At 49.7% G+C, this 20505-nt stretch overlaps 1 protein-coding gene across 1 annotated transcript in view; it reads left to right on the top strand.

The window, feature by feature from the left end:
• Nucleotides 1-20505, top strand: part of NPHP4 (nephrocystin 4) — a 952546-nt gene that overhangs the window by 323801 nt on the left and 608240 nt on the right. Inside the window, exons 9-10 of the mRNA XM_069239971.1 lie at nucleotides 18748-18874; nucleotides 20300-20479. Coding sequence (XP_069096072.1) covers nucleotides 18748-18874; nucleotides 20300-20479 — 307 coding nt within the window. The remainder of the gene's footprint in view (nucleotides 1-18747; nucleotides 18875-20299; nucleotides 20480-20505) is intronic.

Here is a 20505-nt window from a genome sequence, read left to right as displayed (position 1 = left end):
CCAATCTTCCTCATGGACTCATCAGTTTGGGGACAAGGCAAATTCGACTCTGAAGCAGTTCAAAGATACTAGGGTACAGCACGCTCCCTGGGTTTATCTGCCCCACATCTCCAACTGCATCACCCATACCATTCCTTTCTGAGCTTTAGCAGAGGTACCCCACACTGACAGCGAATGCAGCCTCAGCAGGGTACCCAGTAGTTCGGCACTTGAGGCCAGGGCTCCCACTGAACCTGCTGACAGGGTTGATCATTCAGTCAGTCTACTGTTCCCTCCTGCAGCTTCACCTCCCAAACCCCATTGGCATGCTCTTGGTGGAGCAGAGCCACCTGGCTGGAGGCACGGTCCAACGATCCTTGCCGGGTTGGCAGACAATAAAATTGGACAGGTTGGTCCTTCAGATAATCAAATCAAATCAAATCATTAACATTTATAAAGCGCGCTACTCACCCGTGCGGGTCTCAAGGCGCTAGGGGGGAAAGGGGGGGTTATCGCTGCTCGAACAGCCAAGTCTTTAGGAGTCTCCGGAAAGCGGAGTGGTCCTGGGTGGTCCTGAGGCTGGTGGGGAGGGAGTTCCAGGTCTTGGCCGCCAGGAAGGAGAAAGATCTCCCACCCGCCGTGGAGCGGCGGGTGCGAGGGACGGCAGCAAGTGCGAGGCCAGCGGAGCGGAGGGGGCGGGTGGGGACGTAGAAGCTGAGGCGTCTGTTGAGGTATTCCGGTCCCTTGTTGTGGAGGGCTTTGTGTGCGTGGGTGAGAAGACGGAAGGTGATCCTTTTGCTGACTGGGAGCCAATGCAGGTGTCTCAGGTGTGCGGAGATGTGGCTGTTGCGGGGTACGTCGAGGATGAGGCGGGCCGAGGCGTTTTGGATGCGTTGCAGGCGGTTTTGGAGTTTGGCGGTGGTCCCGGCGTAGAGGGTGTTGCCGTAGTCCAGGCGACTCGTGACAAGGGCGTGGGTCACGGTTTTTCTGGTGTCGGTGGGGATCCAGCGGAAGATCTTGCGGAGCATGCGGAGAGTGAGGAAGCAGGCGGAGGACACGGCGTTGACTTGCTTGGTCATGGTGAGAAGAGGGTCCAAGATGAAGCCGAGGTTGCGGGCGTGGTCTGCGGGGGTCGGTGCGGTGCCGAGGGCCGTGGGCCACCAGGAGTCGTCCCAGGCGGACGGGGTGTTGCCGAGGATGAGGACTTCCGTTTTTTCAGAGTTCAGCTTTAGGCGGCTGAGCCTCATCCAATCTGCGACGTCCTTCATACCCTCTTGTAGGTTGGTCTTGGCGCTGGCGGGGTCCTTGGTGAGGGAGAGTACAAGTTGGGTGTCGTCGGCGTAGGAGGTGATGATGATGTCGTGCTTGCGTACGATGTCGGCGAGGGGGCTCATGTAGACATTGAAGAGTGTCGGGCTGAGCGATGAGCCTTGAGGTACGCCGCAGATGATCTTGGTGGGTTCTGAGCGAAACGGAGGGAGGTAAACTCTTTGGGAGCGGTTAGCGAGGAAGGAGGCGATCCAGTCCAGGGCCTGGCCTTGGATCCCGGTGGAGCGTAGGCGGGTGATTAGGGTGCGGTGACAGACGGTGTCAAAGGCAGCCGAGAGGTCGAGGAGAATGAGGGCGACTGTTTCACCGTTGTCCATCAGGGTTCTGATGTCGTCTGTGACTGAGATGAGGGCGGTTTCCGTGCTGTGGTTGGTTCGGAATCCGGTTTGTGAAGGGTCGAGCAGGTTGTTGCCTTCCAGGAAGGTGGTCAGCTGTTTGTTGACGGTCTTTTCTATTACCTTGGCTGGGAAAGGTAGAAGAGAGATGGGGCGGAAGTTTTTCAGGTCGCTTGGGTCAGCCGTAGGTTTCTTTAGTAGGGCGTTGACTTCAGAGTGCTTCCAGCATTCGGGGAAGGTAGCAGAAGAAAAAGAAGAGTTGATGACGGTCTGGAGGTGCGGGGCGATGATGTCGTCGGCTTTGTTAAAGATGAAGTGCGGGCAGGAGTCCGAAGGGGCGCCGGAGTGGATAGAGTTCATGATGGATTTGGTTTCTTCCGTGTTGATGTGGGTCCAGTTGTTGAGGGTGATGTCCGGGGAAGCGGGTTCAGTGGTGTATGGTTGGGTCTGGTGTCCGAAGCTGTCGTGGAGGTCGCTGATCTTGCGATGGAAGAAAGTGGCGAGGGATTCGCACAAATCCTGTGAGGGCGTGACGGCGTTGGCGCTGGCGCTGGGGTTGGAGAACTCTTTGACGATGCTGAAGAGTTCTCTGCTGTTGTGGCTGTTTTTGTCTAGTCTGTCGGTGAAAAAGTTCCTTTTGGCAGTGCGGATCAGGTGGTGGTGTTCGCGTGTAGCGTTCTTGAGGGCGGTCATGTTGTCAGCGGTGTGGTCCTTGCGCCAGGCCTTCTCAAGGGCACGACAAGTTTTCTTTGATTCTTTGAGGGTGTCAGAGAACCAGAGAGGTTTTTTGGTGTTGGTCTGTCGATGCGTGCGTTTGAGGGGAGCAAGGTTGTCAGCGCAGTTGGAGATCCAGTTTGTGAGGTTGAGAGCTGCGTCGTTGGGGTCGGTGGTGAGGGTGGGTTGGTTGGCGGCGAGAGCGGAGAAGAGTTGCTCTTCAGGGATCTTGTTCCACTGTCGATGAGGGATGGGTTGAGTGCGGAGGTGGGAGGTCTCGCGTCGGAATGTGAAGTGGACGCAGCTGTGGTCGGTCCAGTGTAGGGCAGAGGTGTGGCTGAAGAAGACGTGTTTGCTGGCGGAGAAGATAGGGTCGAGCGTGTGTCCGGCGATGTGGGTGGCGGTGTTCACCAGTTGTTTGAGGCCGAGGTTGGCGAGGTTGTCGAGCAGGGTGGTGGTGTTGGGGTCGTTGTTTTGTTCCAGATGGAAGTTGAGGTCGCCTAGGAGGATGTAGTCCGGTGAGGCGAGGGCGTGCGGGGAGATGAAGTCGGCGATGGCGTCGCTGAAAGAGGCGCGAGGTCCGGGAGGACGGTAGACGAGGGATCCTCTGAGGGTGGTCCTTGGGTCGGTGCGAATCTGAAAATGCAGGTGTTCAGCGGCGAGGGGGGGGGTCTTCGGTGGAGGTGGTGACGCTGATGGAGTCTTTGAAGATGATGGCGACACCTCCTCCTACTTGGTTGGTGCGGTCTTTTCTGGAGATCTTGTAGCCTTCGGGGATGGCGGGTAGCGATGTCTGGAGCAGAGGAGGCGTTCATCCATGTCTCCGTGATGAAGGCGACGTCCGGGGCTGTGGAGTCCAGGAGGTCCCAAAGTTCAACGGCGTGCTTGTGGACGGAACGAGCGTTGATCAGGATGCACTTGAGGTGGTTGATGGCGCGTGGGCTTGTGGTCGTGGTAGTTGCGTGGTGGAAGATGCGTTTGCAGGAGTTGCAGGCGAAGGGTCCATGGGTGCGTTTGGGGTGAGCTAGGAAGCAGGTTTTGGAGCGCCCTGGGTTGAGGGCGTGGAGGGTGGTGGGGTCGTAGCGGATCAGCGGGGCTTGGGGGAGCTGGGGACCAGGGGTCGTGGCGCTGGGCGCGGGCCAGGCGCGGACGGGCGCAGACGGGCTTGCCTCTGGCGCGCCTCCGGCGCGCCAGCGGCGTGCCCGCTGCGCAGTCGCGCAGCGGCCGCCATAAGAGGTAGGAGGGGGGGGGAGGGGTCAGCTGGGGGCGAATGGGAGCTGGGGGGCGGGGGCGTGCAGGAGGTCGCGGCGGGAAAGCGCGAGGGAGGGGGGGGGACAGGTAGAGTGAGAGGAGCTGGGGGAGGGGGTTTAGGGTGGAGGAGGGTGAGTGTTAGGAGGTTTGGAGATTAGGGAGAGAGATAGGAGTAGGGTTGTGAAGATAGGGGAGGGGGGGTTGTAGAGGTGGGTGAGGGAGAGAGGTAGAGTGAGAGGATAGGGAGATAGGTAGTAGAGGGGGTGGCGGGAGGGGGGGAGAGATAGAGAAATAGATAGAGAAAATAGATAGAGAAGTCGATAGATAGGGAAATAGATAGATAGACAGATAGACAGATAGGTAGGTAGGAGGAGGTGGAGAGTGGGGGAGTTAGATAGTGAGATAGGGAGCTAGAGAGATAGGAAGATAGGAGGAGTGAGGGAGGTAGATAGCGAACGGGTTAGCTAGGGGTGAGAGAGGGGGAGGCGAGTGAGGGAGGGGGATGAGGAAGGAGCAGGAGGGCAGGCTCGGGGGAAGAAGACGGAGGAGGTAGAAGAGCCGAAGACAGGAGAACAGAAGACAGGAGAACAGAAGACAGGAGAACAGAAGACAGGAGAACAGAAGACAGAAGAACAGAAGACAGAAGAACAGAAGACCGGAAGAGCAGATGACAGAAGAACAGAAGAACAGAAGAACAGAAGAACAGAAGAACAGAAGAACAGAAGAACAGAAGAACAGAAGACAGAAGCACAGAAGATCGGAAGAGCAGAAGAACAGAGAAGAACAGAGAAGAACACAGAAGAACACAGAAGAACCGAGAAGAAGAACATAGAAGCACCGAGAAGAACAGAGAAGAAGAACACAGAAGACCGGAAGAACACAGAAGAACAGAAGGGAAGAACAGAAGAACAGAAGAGAAGAACAGAAGAACACAGAAGAAGATTGCAGAGGGGGAGCGAGGAGGAAGAGACAGAGAGGAGGAAAAGAAGCAGGAGCAGGAGAGAAGGTGAGTGGCGCGGGCAGGGCGAGGGGCTGGGAGGAGGGGGGTACTTACAGTTAGGTGGGTCTCAGGAACACTGGAACTCGGGAACTTGGAGGAGCTGCAGCGGCAGGGGGAGCGACCTACCCTTGGGTCAAGGGTCGCTACCACTGTCGCGGAGCGGCCGCCATAAGAGGTAGGAGGGGGGTGGAGGGGTCAGCTGGGGGCGAATGGGAGCTGGGGGGCGGGGGCGTGCAGGAGGTCGCGGCGGGAAAGCGCGAGGGCGGGGGGGGGGGGACAGGTAGAGTGAGAGGAGCTGGGGGAGGGGGTTTAGGGTGGAGGGGGGTGAGTGTTAGGAGGTTTGGAGATTAGGGAGAGAGATAGGAGTAGGGTTGTGAAGATAGGGGAGGGGGGGTTGTAGAGGTGGGTGAGGGAGAGAGGTAGAGTGAGAGGATAGGGAGATAGGTAGTAGAGGGGGTGGCGGGAGGGGGGGGAGAGATAGAGAAATAGATAGAGAAAATAGATAGAGAAGTCGATAGATAGGGAAATAGATAGATAGACAGATAGGTAGGTAGGAGGAGGTGGAGAGTGGGGGAGTTAGATAGGGAGATAGGGAGCTAGAGAGATAGGAAGATAGGAGGAGTGAGGGAGGTAGATAGCGAACGGGTTAGCTAGGGGTGAGAGAGGGGGAGGCGAGTGAGGGAGGGGGATGAGGAAGGAGCAGGAGGGCAGGCTCGGGGGAAGAAGACGGAGGAGGTAGAAGAGCCGAAGACAGGAGAACAGAAGACAGAAGAACAGAAGACAGAAGAACAGAAGAACAGAAGAACAGAAGACCGGAAGAGCAGAAGACAGAAGAACAGAAGACAGAAGAACAGAAGACAGAAGCACAGAAGACCGGAAGAGCAGAAGAACAGAGAAGAACAGAGAAGAACACAGAAGAACACAGAAGAAGAACACAGAAGCACCGAGAAGAACAGAGAAGAAGAACACAGAAGACCGGAAGAACACAGAAGAACAGAAGGGAAGAACAGAAGAGAAGAACAGAAAAACACAGAAGAAGATTGCAGAGGGGGAGCGAGGAGGAAGAGACAGAGAGGAGGAAAAGAAGCAGGAGCAGGAGAGAAGGTGAGTGGCGCGGGGCAGGGCGAGGGGCTGGGAGGAGGGGGGTACTTACAGTTAGGTGGGTCTCAGGAACACAGGAACTCGGGAACTTGGAGGAGCTGCAGCGGCAGGGGGAGCGACCTACCCTTGGGTCAAGGGCACACCTCTCCCTTTGTTGCATCTCAGCCACACCTTCCACTGTCCACAGAATGACTGACGGAAATCTGTTTGCCCAGTTCATGGCAAGAAGTGCAAGCCCTTTTGGCCAAAAAAGCTAACGAGAGGGTGCCCGCACCAAAAGTAGGCTGTGGTTGTTATTCCCACTAAGTTTTTGATCCAAAGATGGATGGAGACCTTTGTCCTATATTAGACCTGTGCTGTCTCTGAAAGGAACAATTCAAGATGCTAACACTGGCCCAGGTCTTGCCTTCCCACGACCCTGGAGAACTGATAGTGGCCTTAGACCTGCGAACGCCTGCTTCCATATACCTTTTCTGCACAGCCATTGGGCCTACCTGCGGTTTGTGGAGTGACTGGAGCATTTTTAGTTCACTGTGCTCTCCTTTGGTCTCGCCAGTGCACCTTGGCTGTTCACTAAAGTGGATGGCAGTGGGTGCAGCACACCATCAGAGGTTGGGGGTCCCAGTCTACCCCTACATCAATGACTCACACTTGTAAACCACCTCCAGACTGCAACTACCCTTCTGTTATCCTTGGGGTTCACTATCAATGCGATTAAATCAAACCTAACTCCTTCTCAGACACTCCTCTTCATCGGAGCCATCCTGAACATGGTAAGGTTTCGTAACGTTCCCACGTAAAGGGGAGTTCAGGACATTCAGGCTATGGCCCAGATCTTTCAGCCTCTGTCCTCTATCTCATTGAGGTCGAATCAGAGGCTGTTGGGTCGGATGGCCTCCTGCATCCTGCTGGTCAAACATGCCAGGTGGCATATGTGGATCCTGCAGTCGGAACTGAAGTCTCAGTGATCCCACCATCAACTTTCTGCCTTTTTTATGGTTGCCTGGTCCAGCCCTCTTTGTTTCAATTACTGGTTGTGATGCATTTTTTTAAAGGTCTGCAAACACTTGATTCCTCCCTCTCCTATTCCCATACCACAGTGGCACCTGAACTTGGTCCTCACATATTTGAATATTTGATGTGTGCTTTCCTTGAACCCCTTCACAGCTGTCCTTTGCGCCTTCTCACGCTGAAGTCCATGTTCCCTATTGCCATCACCTAACTGTGGTTAGTGTGAAGAATTTAGGCCCTTTGTTAACCCCCCCATACACCACCTTCTTCACAGACATACTGGCTCTACAGGTTAAAGCATACTTCTTGATAAACGCAGTGATGCCGATCCACATCAGTCAAACGTTCCCCCTGCTGGCATTCTACGATCTACCTTACCTCTCTAAGGAGGAGGTAGTACTTCATTAATCAGAACATCAATCATACCTGAGACACCAGTGAACGATAAGCTCTTTGTGCAGTTTGCTGGAGTTGAAGTAAAAGCAAAGGCCGTGAAGAAAAAAACATCTCCTGCTGGATGGTGCTAGGCATCGAAATCTGCCACGCTTTCACCAAAAAGCAGCTTCCAGAATGACTGCCAGTTTATTCCACCAGGGTTAAGGCTGCTTCCACTGTATTGGCACATGGAGTTGCTGTCCTGAGTATTTGCCTGACAGCAACGTGGACGTCACGCCACACGTTCACAAAGCTCTGCTGCCTTGTCAGCCAGGTTCATTGAGAGGGGCATTTCATTTGCTCGGTCCTATATGATTGTTTGGTTTGAACCAATTCACTGACCTACCTCCTAATTGGTGCTGCTTTGGTGCTGATTCAAAAGGTGAGGAATTTGCAGTTAGCAGTCTCTGTCAGAATAAAAAGTTACGTGCCTTTGGTAATGCTGTTTTTGGTAGAGGTTCTGTCTAACCACAGATTCCTTACAAACACTCCTATCCTCCCCTTTCTATGAGTTGGGCTTTGTAGGAAGTTGGCTCTGTATCTACTATCTCAAAGTAAGAGATAGTGTGCACAGAGTCCAAGGGTTCCCCTTAGAGGTAAGATAGTGGAAAAATTAGATAATTCTAATGCTCTATTTTGTGGTAGTGTGGTCGAGCAGTAGGCCTATCAGAGGGTAGTGTTAAGCATTTGTTGTACACACACAGGCAATAAATGAGGAACACACACTCAAAGACTTACTCCAGGCCAATGGGTTTTTATATAGAAAAATATATTTTCTTAGTTTATTTTAAGAACCACAGGTTCAAGATTTGAAGTAAAGACATAAAATGCAAGGTACTCCACACAGGTAAGTTAGGAACTTTGAATTAAAGCAATATCATATAGAGTCTTTGTTAAAATGGCAATAAGCTATATTAAAAGTGGACACAGTGCAAAAATCTACAGTTCCTGGGGGAGGTAAGTATTGGTTAGATTGTGAGGTAAGTAAGACACTTACAAGTCTCAGTTCCTGGGCGTAGGCAGCCCACCGTTGGGGGTTCAAGGCAACCCCAAAGTTACCACACCAGCAGGTCTGGGCCGGTCAGGTGCAGAGGTCAAAGAGGTGCCCAAAACACATAGGCACCTATGGAGAACAGGGGTGCTCCGGTTCCAGTCTGCCAGCATGTAAGTACCTGCGTCCTCGGGGGCAGACCAGGGGGGTTTTGTAGAGCACGGGGGGGAACACAGGTAGGCACACAAAACACACCCTCAGCGGCACAGGGGCGGCTGGGTGCAGTGTGCAAAGCAGGCATCGGGTTTTAGATAGGAAACAATGGGGGGACCCGGGGGTCATTCTAGCGGTGCAGGCAGGCACATGGGGGGGCTTCTCGGGACAGCCACCACCTGGGCTAGGCAGAGGGTCGCCTGGGGGTCACTCCTGCACTGAGGTTCGGTTCCTTCAGGTCCTGGGGGCTGCGGGTGCAGTGCTTGGTCCAGGCGTTGGGTCCCTTGTTACAGGCAGTCGCGGTCAGGGGGGGGTCCAGGGGAGTCGTCTTGGGCTACTCACGGGGTCGCAGTCGCCGGGGAGTCCTCCCTGTGGTGTTGGTTCTCTGGATCTCGAGCCGGGGGCGTCTGGTGCAGAGTGAGAAGTCTCACGCTTCCGGTGGGAAGAGTGAGTTCTTTGAAAGTTGCTTCTTTGTTGCAAAGATGTAGCTGTTTTTGAGCAGAGCCGCTGCTCACAGAAGTTTCTTGGTCCTGGGGCTCAGGGCAGTCCTCTGAGGCTTCAGAGGTCGCTGGTCCCTGTTGGATGCATCGCTGGTTGCAGGTTTTCGACTCTGGAGACAGGCCGGTAGGGCTGGCGCCAAAGCAGTTGTCGTCTTCCTCCTTCTCTGCAGGCTTGTAGGTCAGCAGTCCTTCTTTGTAGTTCAGGATGCAGGAATCTGCTTTCCTGGGTTCTGGGGTGCCCCTAAATACTAAATTTAGGGGTGTGTTTAGGTCTGGGAGGGCAGCAGCCAATGGCTACTTTCCTGGAGGGTGGCTACACCCTCTTTGTGCCTCCTCCCTGAGGAGAGGGGAGCACATCCTAATCCTATTGGGGAAATCCTCCAAACTTAAGATGGAGGATTTCTTAAGGCATGGGTCACCTCAGCTCAGGACACCTTAGGGGCTGTCCTGGCTGGTGGGTGGTGACTCCTTGTTTTTCTCATTATCTCCTCCAGTCTTGCCGCCAAAATTGTGGGCTGTGGCCGGAGGGGCGGGCATCTCCACCAGCTGGGATGCCCTGGGGCACTGTAACAAAAGGGGTGAGCCAGGTGTTACAGTTCCTTCAAGGGGGGGGTAGGGTGAAAAGCACCTTAACCCAGTACAGGCTTTGTTCCTGGCCACAGAGTAACAAAGGCACTCTCTCCCCATGTGGCCAGCAACTCGTCTGGTTTTATGGCAGGCTGGCAGGAACTGGTCACCCTAACACTAGTAGTCGGGTTGGTATTCAGGGGGCATCTCTAAGATGCCCTCTGGGTGCATGTTACAATAAATTGCACACTGGCATCAGTGTGCATTTATTGTGCTGAGAAGTTTGATACCAAACTTCCCAGATTTCAGTGTAGCCATTATGGAACTGTAGAGATCCTGTTTGACAAACTCCCAGACCAAATACTCTTATGGCTACCCTGCACTTACAATGTCTAAGGTTTTGCTTAGACACTGTAGGGGCATAGTGCTCATGCACATATGGCCTCATCTGTGGTATAGTGCACCCTGCCTTAGGGCTGTAAGGCCTGCTAGAGGGGTGACTTACCTATGCCAAAGGCAGTGTCGACTTAGTCATTTTCTCCCCACCAGTGTACACAAGCTGTGAGGCAGTGTGTATGTGCTGAGTGAGGGGTCCCCAGGGTGGCATAAGACATGCTGCAGCCCTTAGAGACTTTCCCTGGCATCAGGGCCCTTGGTACCAGGGGTACCAGTTACAAGGGACTTATCTGAGTGCCAGGGCTGTGTCAATTGTGGAAGCAAAGGTAAAGTTTAGGGAAAGAACACTGGTGCTGGGGCCTGGTTAGCAGGGTTCCAGCACACTTTCAATCCAAACTGAGCATTAGCAAAGGCAAAAGGTTAGGGGGTAACCGTGCCAAGGAGGCATTTCCTTACCGGCTTTCAACATCAATAGACCCCACACCTATGAATCCACACACTGGTCAAAGCCAATTTGCTGTTGGGCTCTCCAGCTGGTGGTGCAGACAGTCTTGAAAGCAACTGATTTCGGCGATTCGGAGTGGCCCCTACATATGCTCTGCATACGATATCCAGAGCGTAATGGTTGCCATGCAGAGCCGCTCAGAGCCACCTAAATGTGCGCAGCGGTACAGCTCAAAAAAGTTTCCGAATCCAGTCTGACACCTGAGGAATACTAGTGGCTCTACCAGAAAGGGTGACACCAAGATATGCAGCTTGGTCTTCACCTGCATTTTCCTCTGAATCCATGAGTTGTTTTTCTCTCTAACCTCAAGCATCAACCGTGACATCAGTGTCATGCCACAAAACGCAAGCTTCTTGGGGCAGAGACACTCAACTTTGCTACTTTCTCCATCTGTGATAATAAGTACTTCAAAGTTGATCTTGACGTTGAACTGCTTTTACTGACCTTTGCAGTAGTGTGCCAGATTTCCCTTTTATTTCTTGTGTCTGCATCAGCAAAGTCAGTGCAAGGTGATGCCAGTAGGTGCCAACAGGAGAGTGAAGATGATCTTCTGTGATAATGTTCCAGTTAAACCAGTTGTGAATTATATATTTAAAGCCTTAAATATCACAACAGAAAATATAGTCAATTTGTTGTCCAAAAATGTTGAACTCAAAAATAATATGTGTTGACTTTATCGGTATTCTTTTTTCCCTCAACCATTCAAAACTGCTCAAACATACCATTTTAAATTTGGCAAATCGCTTTTTCCCCTTATTTTTCAAGGCAGGCTTATTTCTAGTGAACTAATGCATATAAAGTAGTGACCCAGCAAGGTAACCTTCATTTCAACTGCCTCACTCTCTCTTCTCACTTCTCCGTACCATGGTCTTGGTATTCACCTTTAGGCATATAGGCCCTCATTACAACCCTGGCGGTTGGCGGAGAAGCGGCGGTCTTAACGGCAACAGGCTGGCGGTAAAAATATTTGAATTATGACCATGGCGGTTACCGCCATGGTCATCCACCACTTCTCTGATCCGACCGCCAGGGCGGAGACGACCGCTGGGCTGGAGACCTGGGTCTCCAGCCCGGCGGTCGTCACAATACCGCCGGCGGTATCATGACCCGGCTGCCGCCATGGATTTCATGGGGTTAGGAACCGCCATGAAATCCATAGAGGTGAGCACTATCAGTGCCAGGGAATTCCTTCCCTGGCACTGATAGGGGTCTCCCCCACCCCCACCCGAGTCCTTCCCCTACACCCCCCACCACCCCTGCACCCCCAAAGGTGGCAGGACCCCCCTCCCCACCCCTACCACCAACATTACATTACACATTCACACCCGAAACGCACGCAGGCACCACCAACACACATACCCGCACACACACCAACATACAGGCCAACAGCCACACACACAGTCATACGCACACACCCACATTCAGACATACACGCACACATCCATACAGACATACATACAGACACGCACTCATTTCCAAACACACAACACCCCCGCATGTATACATGCACTCACACACCCCCTCTACATACACACAACACACAGCACCCCCCCACCCCCCTCCCCTAACGGACGATCAACTTACCTGGTCCGTTGATCCTCCGGGAGGGGACGGGATCCATGGGGGAAGCTCTGCCGCCAGCACCCCGTCAACAGAACACCGCCACGCTGAATCACAGAATGTGATTCGGTGGCCGGTGTTCTGTTGACGGGGCGGTGGAGGTGGAGCAATCTCCACTTCCCCGCCGACCGCCAGTATGGCTGCTGGCGGCTCTCCGTCTGGAAAAGGACAGAGGGCTGCCAGCGGTCATAATGCGCTGAGCGGAAAACTGCCTGCACTGGCGGTCTTCAGCACGGCGGTCCCTCGAGGTTGTAATGACCACCATAGTGCCAGATGTATCATTTTTAGAAATGGTGATTACCTAATTGTAATTCTCTGTTAATTGCAGATAGGTGCTGCTATTCCTAATGTATGAAATTCAGAGTTGTAGAGTGTAATTTAGCGTTTCCTAATGGGTCCCAAATCGACCTTCTTGCTAATATTAATGAAGTTGGTTGCAATTTGTGACCCATTAGGAAATGCAAAAATCACAGGAATGGTGGCCTGGTGAGGTCAGCAGACCACCATATCTGTGACTGCTTTTAAATAAAGCATTTTTTGTTAAATGCAGCCTGTTTCCCTTAAAGGAAAACAGGATGCGTTTAAAAATGAAAAGTTTTCTTTTAGTTTTTTAATAGTTTACAGTAGTCCGTGGGACCCCTACCTACCCTTAAAAAATATTTTCACGAACATTCCCTTAGGGATCCCTTCCCACTTGAAAATGGGTTACCACCTTCTTGAAGTAGATGGTAAAATGTGAATGTTTTCGATCACATAACATTCTTGCACACCAGTGGTATTCAGTATTAGGAAGGAAGGGCCTGAACACGCACCATCTTAATACCGAATTACTATGTATTTGCAATTCCAAATTGTGATTTAGTAAAATGCTACTGAATCACATTTTGGAATTCATACATACCAACGTGCATTTTACTGGCCGCAAATGGCCAGATTTGAAACCGGTAAAATGCATGATACATATTAGCCAAAGTCTTTCCTTTAATGTGTTGGTGGTTTACCATCCCTCTTTTGGCAGCACAGGAGACCCTTTCTTTAGGTCTAGTATTTGCCAAGAACTTTTGTTCTTAGAAATATTGTGTATATATAGTATACTTACTTATAGGAGCTTTCAACCGGACCTCTTCATCAATTGGTCTGTTATTGTGTAATTCACATTTTTCATCGCCCTACCTAAGCATACAGCATGGGGCGGTTGTTCAGCCCACTTCAGCCGCTGGCTAACTTCAGTGTGGGTGATAGCATTCTGATCGTGCACAATGGGCACTTCCCTTCAAAAAGTAGTACCTGAGAACACTGGTCCAGTGTGTGCTTTTTGATGAAAGAAAATTATTTAGTAAAAGCCACCACAAATCAAAACGAAACTATTGCTTTGTCAAAACCAAAAGGTTGACATCCAGTTTCAGACCTATTGGCTTTGTCCCTGTGGCTTTCATAGTCACGTCTAGCATTATTGTCTCGTACATGTCACAACGCTCTCCTCTTACCATGCTTGCCAAGAACAGAAATATGACTACCTTTGAACAAACAGTCGGTTTAGTTTACATTTGTCATTTGCAGTGGAGGGCGTTGCTCTTGTCTCAGTTTTTATACATTCCCTCTTATGAAGGCCTTTCAAATTTTGGATGCATGGCGTTCGGTAAAAGTCCTAATAAATATTATCCGTTTTTTAAGTACTATATTTTAAGTTTTCAGTATTTCCTGCTTTTCTTTTTTAGTCCGTTAATTTTTCGACAATTCTTGCAAAAGCCGTCCATGCGGACCAGATAAGTGTGTGTTTCTCCGTGGTGGTATCTCTGCAGCCAGGCAACCTGCAGGTGGCAGCAATCTGTTGGACAAGCAACAAACAGCCTGAGTGTTAATGGCGGCCACCTGGATTTGAGGACCTGAATCAGAGGATGGCTATTTCAAGCTGGGGCATTCACTCAGTCGAGATAACCCATTTTCCAATAAGGATTCCTAATCCAGATCGTGAACCCTTGGAACAAACTGCATTACAAAGAGCTGGTTGTGGTTAAGGGGAGATGTATGTGCTATTGTAGTGTTATACAATGAAATAGGTCGTTAGATATGCCTTCAGTACTTAATTAGTGCCGGTGATTGTAGGTAGAGGGATGTCCACCTCCAACCACCTCCATTTTTAAGGAGCATGACTTATTGTTCATTCAGTGAAAAATAGATATTAAGATAACCTATCTATTTCTGAAATGGGTGCAAAATATGAAACTTGGGGACTTTAGTTATTCGTACATTTGTGAATTTGTAGGAGCGTATGATTTAGAGGGTATTTCCCTTTCTTACACACTGGCTTACAGTTGGAAATAACTAATATCCTTCTATGCTTCCACATGTCTTCAGATAAAATGGTACCTCCCTTGTATGGCTAGGCCTAGTGCCTGTGTCAGGAAACGACCCGAACCGCAACGTGGATACATCACATTTTTTCCACTCAAAACTGACCCATTTTTTTGCAAAGAGGGTAGATGTGGATTTTGGGCCCTAGCTCAGTTGGCACCTAGGGAAACCTAGCAAACCTGTACATTTTTTTAAACTAGACACCTAGGGAATCCATGATGGGGTGACTTACGTGGCTCTCACCAGGTTGTTTCACCTAGAATCCCTTGCAAACCTTTATCATTGAGAAAACATTTTCTTCACATTTCTGTGAAGCAAAGTTCTGGAACCTGCATCGGGCCACAGACTTCCTTCTATTCAGCATTCCCCTAATTCTTCTGATAAAAACAGTACCTTACTTCTGTGGCAATGCTATTTGGTAGAAAAATTGTGGCTTCTGGCAGATTCCAGAAGTTTTCCTCACAGAAATGTTGGGAAATTTGTGTTTTTAGTTAACATTTGAGGTTTGCAGGTCATTGTGGGTAAGAAAAAAATGTGGGATGCATGCAAAGCACACCACCCCGAACTCCCCCAGATGTCTAGTTTTTAGAATGGTCTGGGTCTGTTAGGTTTTTCTAGGTGGCTGCCTATCCAATCCCAAAAAGTGCAGCCATTCACCATTCCAAATCGGGTGATACTGGGAGTTAGCCAAACATTCCTGGCCCATATCTAAAGTCAACACTCAAAATAATCAGTTGTCCTCTTGCTTGCCATTGGAATAGGATGTAGCAGAAAGACTGTTGAGGTTTTAGGGGTGAGGTTGGGGCCTGATGGGAAACCACCCCCATTATTTTATATTGCTGTCATACAGTGGACATTCTGTCCCCCTCATAGTCCAGAGGGCAGGGTGCAAGTACCTGTGTGTGAGGGCAACCCTGCACTAGCAGAGGTATCCCCACAAACTCCAGTTCCATTTTCCTGGACTTCGTGAGAACAGGGACCCCATTTTGTGCGTGTATGGGACATAGGTCACTATCTATGTCCCCCTACATAATGGTAACTCCGAACCTAGGCACGTTTGGTATCAAACATGTTGGAATCATACGCCAATAATGTTGCCAGCATTGGAAGTATGATTCCATGCACTCTGGGGGCTCCTTAGAGGACCCCCAGCATTGCTCCTACCAGCCTTCCGGGGGTTTCTGGCAGCCCCAGCTGCAGCCACCCCTCAGACAGGTTTCTGCCCTCCTTCTGCTTGAACAGCTCAAGCCCAGGAAGGCAGAACAAATCATTTCATTTGAGAGAGGGGTTAGCACCCTCTTCCTTTGGAAATAGGTGTTGCATGGCTTGGGAGGGATAGCCTCCCCAAGCCACTGGTATGCTTTAAAGGGCACATTTGATGCACTCCGTACATAAACCATTCTACACCGGTTCAGGGACCTCCAGTCCCTGCTCTGGCATGGAACTGGACAATGGAAAGGGTAGTGACCACTCCTCTGTCCATCACCACCCCAGGGGTGGTGGCCAGTGCTCCTCCAGAGGGTCCCTTGGTCTACCATCTTGAATCTAAAATTGGTTGGGACCTCTGGGAGCATTTGAGTGGCCAGGTCAGGCAGGTGACGTCAGAGCCCCCTCCTGATAAGTGGTCACCTGGCTAGGTGACCAATCCTCCTTTCAGGGCTATTTAGGGTATCCCTCTTGGGTGGATCCTCAGATTTGGCTTGCAAGATTTCAGCAGGACTCCTCTGCAACCTCTGCTTTGAATTCTAGCCTCTGGAACCACGACTGGATCCTCCAGGAACCGACAATATGCATCCTCAACAAAGACTCTGCTTGCAACATTGTTTCCACAGGTTCTTCTAGCTTCCTCAACATTTCCCTGGCTGGGCATCCTCTGAGGGCAGCAAGTCTTCAGTCTGCATGAGAAGGAGGAAGGAATCTCCCTTAGAGTAAAAGAGTCGCTCCCCTGCATCCATTGGCACCAACTGCAATGATGACTGGCTGTGTGGATCTCCTCTCATTCTGAGCTGCATGGATCCTGCATCACGGGTAGTAGTCCGGAGTAGTCCCCTTGATCATCTCTGCCAGCTGTCCAACTTCGGTGGAGGTATACCTTTGCCTTCCCACGCTGGACAGTACCCCAGTGCAACGCATCTTTTGCAGCTACCAAGGCTTGTTGGCATTTCCTCAAAGGGATCTTCAGGCTCCGTTTAGCCCCAGCACTCCTTCCTGCGACGCACAGTCCTCTGCGTGCTTCCCCTGCAGCATGGGGCCCTTCTCCAGTTGTGCTGCACGGGCTCCTTTGTGACTCCTCGTTCCACGCCCAGTGGGTCTCCTGTGAGGGCTACCTCTTCTTCTGTGGACGCTCTGCCTTACTGAGGGTCCTCCTAGGACTCCCTCTGTGGGTTGAGTCCTGCTGGTCCCTGGCAGCTCCACATTTGCTTCACCAAAACTTCTGCCTTTTCCAAGGCTTGTTGGTGGCCTTTCCCCGCCATTGACCTGCTGCAATCATCCATCCTGCTTGGGACATTGACTGTATCCTAAAGGAACTCTTCACCTGCACCAGGGCTGCATTCCTGACTGTCTTCGTCCTACCATCGACCAACTCCTGCAACCATAGTTGAGTGGGTAGTAGCTCCTTCTCATCTGGGACTCTTCTGTGACTTCTGGACTTGGTCTCCTTCTTCCAGAGGTCTTCCTCTTCAGGAATCCACCGCTGGTTTCTTGCAGTCTTGTCTGGGTGTTGCATTTTCTTCCTTTTGGGTGGTTTCGGGAAAATCCAGTAATTTACTAATTTCTTCCTGGTCGCTAGAGGGCACTGTGGTACTTACCTTTGTGGTTTCCTAGTACCCACAGCTCCCCTCCACACAGTCCACTTACCTAGTTGAGAGTCCTACCTTCGCATTCCATTTTTTTAGTATATGGTTTGGGCTCCCCCTAGGGACACTATTGTTTACTTGCATTTGCACAGTTTTCTATCACTTTTTATGTCTATTACTTATTACTAGTGTACATGTCTAGTGTGTTACTTACCTCCTATTAGAGGGTTGCCTCTCTAGTACTTTTTGGTAATTGTGTCACTAAAATAAAGTACCTTTATTTTTGTAACACTGAGTGTTTGCTTTCATGTGTGTAAGTAATGTGTGACTACGTGGTATTGCATGAGCGTTGCATGTCTCCTCGATAAGCCTTGGCTGCTCATCCACAGCTACCTCTAGAGAGCCTGGCTTCTAGACACTGCCTACGCTACACTAGTAGTGTATACCTGATATAAGGTGTATGCACCTCAGGTACCCACCACACATCAGGCCAGCTTCCTACTCCCCATCTGTCCCTAAGGAGGCAGAAAGACTGTTGCCCAATTTATATGGGGCGGGGAAATGGCCATGCCCAGTGTGGGTAGCCTTGACCCCTTTTTTTCAAAGGAAGAAAAAATCCTTGGCCTCCCCAGGGGCAGATCAGGTGTAATTACCCCATCTGCCCTGTAGGGGGCAGACAGACTGTGTACCCCCTTTATTTGGAGTGGGGCAAGGCCATGCCCTTGGTGGGAAGCCCCCACTGCTCTTTTTTTGTTGTTTTAAATTTCCCTGGCGTCTAGTGGGCTTTCTGTCCCACGGGGGTCAGATCAGGGATAAATACCCCTATCTACCTCTAAGGAAGGGGGAAGCAGAAGACTGTGTGCCCATTTATTTGGGGGTGAGCATGTCCATGCGGGGAAGTCCCCACTCTTTTGTTTTCTTTTATTTAAATAATTCCCTGGCATCTATTGAGCTGGGGTAATTACATCATCTATGACCCCCAGGGAGTTCGGAAACACTGTGTGCCCATGCATTTGGTGTGAGGGCATGACTATGCCTATTGTGGTCAGCCCCAACACCTCTTTTTTCACTTACAAAAAATCCCTGGCTCATAGTGGGCTTTGCCCCCCTCCCTCGAGGGGGCAGAAAGACTGAAAAAATATTATTTATGATGGGGGTACAAGCCCTTCCCTAAGAGGCTGCTCCCCCTCTGCCTGGTGTCTAGAGGATGAATCCCTGCTTTGGGATCATTCTCCTGTGGCGATCCCCAAGCTGGGATCCACTGGACAGAGGTTCCATTTGAAAGGGGGGATTTTCCCCTTTCCATTGATACCCCTCCCATAAGAATCAGTGCTTAGGGGGCAGAGATATCCCTCCAAGCACTGATTCATTGAAGGTAGAATGAGCAATTTGGGTAATTTTTACTTTCACTTTTGTATGTAGTGACATCAGCATGCTCTGCACTCATCATCAATCATCATCATCACGTGTGCATTTATGGTATAGATGAAAAGTTGAATTGGTCATTTTTCTAGCTGGAGTAGTACTAAAATTAATATCACAGATAAATATTTATATTAAATCAACCAAAGTATTTTTAAGCAAAAAATGTAGGTTGTGTAAGAATTTCTTAATATGTGTGAAACATTGGACTTTTTTCAATTTCAGTTCTTCACCACAAGCACTTGTAATGAGAAGTCGATTGCGTTTAACAGAAATGGTAAATCATCCATCATTTGCAGTAGTCTTCCAACTTGAATATGTCATTTCAGCTCCACGTGTACTTGATGGAAAGGTAAGGATATCCACTAACGCACTAGTACAATATCGTTTTTTGTACATAGCTATACTGAGATTTCTTTTTATATCTACATTTATATTGTGTATTTTGCATTACCTTATGGGTTTACTTTTTTAATGAAAAAATCAACAAAAATGGAGCAAATCAGATAAAGGGATTTGAATGTTAAAAGATAATATCACTGTGTGATCTAAATTGTGGAAAGAAAATCTGTGAAAATCTTTGGTAAGTACACTTGTTTGGCAGGGGCTAGTATGAATATACAGATACTATACATGTCGGGTCTCAAGTTGTGCAGAACTTTATGAAAGTTGATTCTATCCAGCCATTCGAACCAAGCGATTGGCAGTTCAAGCTGGATTGTTCCTGTTAAAGCAGGACAGTGATCGGTTTGCATATATCTGGGGTCTCTACAGTTTCATAGGGTGCAAACAGCAAATGAAATGTGCCACAAGCAGCCTCCAGTGGCTGTGATTAATTGTGGTGTGCTTTCCTTCCCTTTGTTGTTTGTTGCAAGAGACTGAAGGTTTGGGAGAATCCCTCTAAATAGGACAATCCTTTTCTGTCGGAGAAGGTTGCTACTTTCCCGAGTCGATTTGTCTGGGTATCCTCTGTCAGGGAATGTTGCAAAAATGAAACTCTTTACCTCACAAAGCAGAATTTTAACTCAAGTGTAAACTTTTTCCTTCAAATTGTGGAAACATTGTTGATGCCGTTTCCCAAGATGCTTTCTCTTCTGGTTTCTTCAGGATTGTTTCAGTGAAACCAGTCATTATCAGTATAGTACCAGTGGTCTCCACAAGCTAGACATCATGTCCACAATTTCCAGAGTACTACTCAAGTTAAGAGAGAGATCTAACAGCAGGCTGCAGTCTTCTTCAGTTGTGGTACCTGTCAACTCTAGGCTCTGGAAGTAAATTGTGCCTCCGATTTGAGGAATACAATTGCAGACAAGATTGATATTTCTGCAGGTCTGTTCAGGAAATTGACTTCCTTACTTCTGGAACAAGTCCTTTCTTACAGACTTTCAGGCAAAGGTTACCACAACTTCCTTGGTATTTCTTCCAGTAAGCAAAGAAAGGTAGCTTCATAGAAACAGAAAAAGAAATATTATTTTTGTCTCCTTTCCAGATAGAACTTCAGGCAAAGCTCCCGATTTAGATATTGGTAGAAGAGTTACTCAGTTACTACAGTGACGGATATCTCACCTGCCGAAATCTAAATCCTAATATATCCAATGGGATTTAGATTTTGGCGGACGGGATCTCCGTCACCATTGTGAAGGAGTTACCCTTCCGCCAATGTCTAAATCAGGCCCAAAGTGTATAGCACTGCAGTATTCAATTTTTTAATAATTTAATTTAAATTAATTTTCGCACTCTGGTGATTTAACTCTTTTTTTGTGCCTTCTAATTCTAGGCCCCTGCAAATGTCCTATCTAGAGCATCATACATGCAAATGATTCGATGGGCGGTTTGGAGTCCCTCTTTGCAGTCTGTCTCTACTGAAGTTACCTTGCCTCTACAAGGTGGAGCAACAAGTAATCCTGCCAATGTATTAGTATACAAAATACCTCCTTCGACCATGAGCTCCTCCGAGGTACAGTATTTTGAGGTCCTTGTGTA

The sequence above is a fragment of the Pleurodeles waltl genome, chromosome 6 (assembly GCF_031143425.1).
Source record: "Pleurodeles waltl isolate 20211129_DDA chromosome 6, aPleWal1.hap1.20221129, whole genome shotgun sequence".
Lineage (NCBI taxonomy): Eukaryota > Metazoa > Chordata > Amphibia > Caudata > Salamandridae > Pleurodeles > Pleurodeles waltl.
Note: the sequence above shows the minus strand (reverse complement) of the source record. Positions and strands in the feature narration are given on the sequence as shown.